Raw genomic sequence first — 4,629 nt, 5'->3', positions numbered from 1 at the left:
TAATTTTTCATGTAATTTAATAAGACTATTTGCATTAAAATCGCTCCCTAAGATTTTACGCAATTTATCTTTAAAAATTTATGAATATTCTTTACCAATACTGGACCTTGTTAAATACGGGACCTTGGACCTTGCGCCAAGGTTAAATTTGAATGGCCCCACATGCTTTCTTTATGGAGGATGCCCCATTTTGCACGGTATACCATTGTAAAGCTAATTTTTTTCTTAATCGAATGAGATTATTTCTATCAAAATCGCTCCCTATGTTTCGATGTAATCATCCCCTGAAAATTTCTGAACCTATTTGACCAATACTGGCCCCATAACCGCATCACATGTTGTGACGCTGCCCAACACGGCGGCAGCCATGATCGAATTTGATGTCGATGGAGTAGTCGATGCCGTCCTTCTTGAATACCTGGTAGATCAGTGCCAGCATCTGCCACATCTCGGGCGAGATGGACTTGGCCGTCAAAATGTAAAATATAGACCTTCATTGGGAGAGAATCCCAACCCACCAGTAATGTTGTGCTGGAAAATGTGTCCCACCACATTGATAACAATTGGATGAAGATTGAGGAGGACGTCGGGATGTTTCTCCATCACACTGAGCAGAGTCTCGATGGTGTTGAGCAGACTCATGGCGGTGATGGCCTTCTCGACGGATCCCTCCTCCGACTCCAACACCTGGTTGAAGGTGGTTGCAAAGTGCTGGCAAAGATCTTCGTTCTCGGTTTCACGAATAATGGTGAGCAACTCCTCGGTGATCTCCTTAATCTGACCCTCAACGTATTGGGGCGCCTCGTCCTGGGATGAGAGGAACATCTGCAGGCCAATGGCCGCCTCCACTTTAAAGGGCAGTTCCTTGTCCGTTAGCAGGGCGTTCGTGGTCAGCCGCATGATCTCGGCCAGGACCTGGGGATTCTTGATCTGCACTTCGCAGAAATAGTGCAGAACCCAACATGCACGCATATGGCCGGCGGGATTCTGGAAATCTGGGAAGTCGTATGTGGCATGTTAGCAAAGATTCCACTTGGTCCCGGTATAAATCCTTCTTCAGCAGGACATCCGCTAATGTTCCAATCATGTGCAGAGCACCATCCTTTTACTTGTTGTCCGCATTCGGCGACGTGATGACCTGCATAATTGTGCTCATGGCCTTGCGATTTTTTGCACATGGAATGCAGCATGGATTGGGCAGCCACAACTGGCGTGGCATAGCCCTCAAATATATATGAAAATTATGAAATTAAGTAGGTTCTTTTGTTTTAAAAGATTCCTATTATTTTCCAAACTTCAGGCGGATATACTCGGAGGGATCGTTCACCCACAGGTCCTGATCGGAGTCGGTGAATGACATGATGGGGAATATCGCATCCTGAACAACTGCCACCATGTGCGGCTTGATTAGCTTCCAGGTATAGGCGTGGCTTACACTAAAAAGTGTAATAACATAAATAATATAGTACGATTAGGGATAAAGTGGCAGGTACTTACGCATTCTTCAGATAGTTGAGCGCATTCGTGAGGACACGCGGCGAGACGTAGATACGATTACACTACTGGTCGAGGATCTTGAGAAACAACCCAAGGACACCTTGGCTGAACGTTGGTCCGCTGACCACACGGAAATGTTGTGGAAGGGCGTAATAATGGGACTCATTCTCCTCCGCTCCGTCGGGACTGGCTCCTTTCGAGATGGCCGTAGCACTGACCTTTACCCGTGGTCCCGTGGGACAGATTTCCAAAGAGCCCAAGCTGAGTTTCTTTAATATTACGAGGACTATGATATGAGTTATTTCAAAATTCCATGTTTAGTACCCACCTTATTGGCCAACTCCGACAGATAGAGCTGACGCAGTGGCTCCTGCAAACACTGCAGGCTCGTCACCTTGTCTTTCAGCGGTAGTGATCCCAGGCAGGTGACATCGAAGCTACAAATGGCGACCTTGGCCACGGCCGTGAAGAGTTGCTCGATCTGGGCCTGCACAATGTTGCTGATCCGCAAGCCACGTCCCCTTGAGCGCCCACTGTAGTGGGACGAAGAATAGTTCGAATCACTGCTACCAAAGTGGGATTCCGAGTTTCCGGAGCGCTAAGAGCGAGAGAATTCAGCCCATCTGGGGGGTGATCCTATGCGCATCAGCTTCTTTTGCCTGCCACATATGATAAATATTTTAAAATCATTTAAAAGTGAATACAAAACAACTTTCCTAAAATCAGCAGCTGCTGAGATGCGCGATCCTCGGTTGCATCGGTTGCTGGCAACTTGAGCTAGTGCAGTAGAATCAATTGCTCAAGGTCACTGACAGCTGCTTCATTTGCCACCGCCTTGTGTTTCTCCAGCTTAAGGGTGCGGTGAGGCATCGCTGACATGACGGGTGGTGGTTCCATTTGCGTCAGAGATCGAGGATCCGAGGATCAGCGACTCAATGTTGGCGTTGTACTCCACGGTCTCGCTTTGCAGGATAACCCGCTTCATCCATGTCTGGAACTCTGTGATCTTCTGTTTCAGCAGCAGGGCTAGATGGTAAAAGGTAAAGCTGGAAAAATAGTAGAGAAATGAGAATCAGAACTGTTCTAGAAAATCTATAACGAATAGTCCGCATATGTTCTGTTAGGATAACCATATTGCGGACTGCCGGAATGGAGATGCCATGGGTGACCTCCACACTCGTCAGATTGCTAAAAACAATCCTGGGAATGAGTTCCTTGGGCGGCAGAGCCGCAGCCAGATAAAGAGCTGGAGCTGCGGTCGACAAATGGAAAATCAACGAGATCCGTGAGTCCAAAAAGCTGTCAAAGATACGATGCATTGCCTCTTGGCAGTTAGAAACCACTTCGTTAAACTCATTTAGAGCTAGGAGGCATGGGAAAACTTACTTGGCCGATACTTGGCCGATAGTATGGACAACATTGAACTCTTCAAAGAAACAAAAGCACATAGCCGCGTAGAAAAGCGAAGAAGCCTCTTCAGGTTGGTGGTTGGGATGCAATTGGAGGTCTGATATGCGTTGCACAACAGCTCCGTAATTGTCTTGGGGGCCAGATCTGAGAGCTACATGCAGACACGTTTCAACATCTCCGACAGCTGGGGGAAACTGGCCGGAGCCAGGGCCTCCACCAGCTTGGCTATCTGGCCGCTCTGCGGATGCAAGTGGGCGGAGCATAGTTTCCGCTCAGTAATCAGGCGCTTCTTATGCTGCTGCTTCAACTGGTCACACAATGGCTGGGGCATCGGCAGCGGCAGTGGAAGGAGTTCTGCCACGAGTTTAAGTCCTAAAAGACAATATTGCATTAAGTTTGAATAAATTTTTGAAAAAGTAACGTGAAAACTTTATCGGTTATTTGGATGTCAGGATTGTTCGTTCGAATGTCCAAGCGATGCAATATATCTTCACATGTCGTATGTCGTCTTTGTATTTGTTCCATAACTGATTTGGTTGTAAAGGAAAACATATGGTGATGATAGTTGTGAACAGCTTTCGAAGTTGCGACAGTAAATCCCTATGAGATTCGTCCTCCAGCAATCCAAATAGTTGACATGCTTCTCGATATGTTTGGCATTGGTGGCCATTCAGTTTTCAAATGCGTAAATGATTTTGGCCACCTTGCCATGGTGTAGTGTGTGTATATGTAGTTTTTATGTGTTGCAAATAATATTTTTGGTGTTAGAGATTGGTTATGTGTGTTGTATCTTTTACCTTTCAAGTCTGCATGAACAAAGGTATCAGTGGCTGTGGTAGTGTAAGTAATGGAATTGCGATTGTATGATGCCAATGATTTTCGTGTCCTCACGCGTTGTCTTAATGTGGCATTTTTTCTTATTATATTTTATCTTTCTTTGCTTAAGTTCTGTGAATACACTTGTTGCTGGCTTACATGTCTTGTGCGGCGGCTGATGTTCACACGTCGTCCTCTAAGCATTTTGGACTATGGATAGAGTGGTGAACAGTTCAACTTACCACCTTAAAGACAAATCCAGCGGTTGAAATTGAAAAATAATTTCCACAATACACGTGATAGATTTGATGATTTTAAATTAAAATTTTTTCAATTTTTTTCACAATTTTTCAGTGAACACAATATTGGTTTGTCACATAAAATTAAATGAGCAGAGAACAATGAGTAGCTGTAAAACAATGTATCACGTACCGGCGCCTACTATTATTGTAGTCTCCATTTTATTTAGAAAACATTTGTATGGGAAATAGAAAAATGCTGTTTGAGGATTTTCCCGGCAATTATTCGAATTTTTCTCACCTTTAAAACCTTCCCTAGATCTTCACGAATAATTCAAGACCAAGATAAGATAAATCCGTTCTCGAGTTTTAGCGCGACTAACGAACAGCAATTCATTTTTATATAAATAGAGATAGAGATGACACTCTATCAGCAATGTTCAACGGTTTGTTAATGATGGTAAGTTGATTAGTAAAAGTCTACTAAGATAAGAGGAAAGGTAAAGATTTGCATCCCAATTAAGTTCCCCTAAGAGCGAAAGTCAGGAAGTTTTTTTGTACAGATTCTATGACACACGATCCATACTCAAGAATCGGATGGACCAATAATGTATATAACGTTTTAGTTATGTAGGGGTCATTAAATTCTTTTGACCATCTTTTAATA

At 44.2% G+C, this 4,629-nt stretch overlaps 1 protein-coding gene and 1 pseudogene across 1 annotated transcript; both read right to left on the bottom strand.

Moving 5' to 3' along the window:
* LOC6501767 lies at positions 1-2,394 on the bottom strand (annotated as a pseudogene).
* Positions 2,214-4,086, bottom strand: LOC26514550. Its single transcript, XM_014903869.3, has 2 exons — positions 2,884-4,086; positions 2,214-2,796 (listed from the first exon to the last, which is right to left on the bottom strand). The coding sequence occupies exons 1-2, from the start codon at positions 3,168-3,170 to the stop codon at positions 2,430-2,432; spliced, it is 654 nt and encodes a 217-aa protein (XP_014759355.1). The 5' UTR covers positions 3,171-4,086; the 3' UTR covers positions 2,214-2,429.
* Between the last annotated feature and the right edge of the window lie 543 nt (positions 4,087-4,629).

This window comes from Drosophila ananassae (genome assembly GCF_017639315.1).
Source record: "Drosophila ananassae strain 14024-0371.13 chromosome 4 unlocalized genomic scaffold, ASM1763931v2 tig00000061, whole genome shotgun sequence".
NCBI lineage: Eukaryota > Metazoa > Arthropoda > Insecta > Diptera > Drosophilidae > Drosophila > Drosophila ananassae.
The sequence above is the reverse complement of the archived record's forward strand: the minus strand, read 5'-3'. Positions and strand labels throughout refer to the sequence as shown.

Excerpts from the sequence above, each read along its gene's own strand:
- LOC26514550 (XM_014903869.3), bottom strand. The coding sequence starts at position 3,170 with ATGCTCCGCCCACTTGCATCCGCAGAGCGGCCAGATAGCCAAGCTGGT. Across the intron at positions 2,797-2,883 it reads ATCGGCCAAGTATCGGCCAA|CTTTTTGGACTCACGGATCT; the intron begins GTAAGTTTTCCC and ends TATCTTTGACAG.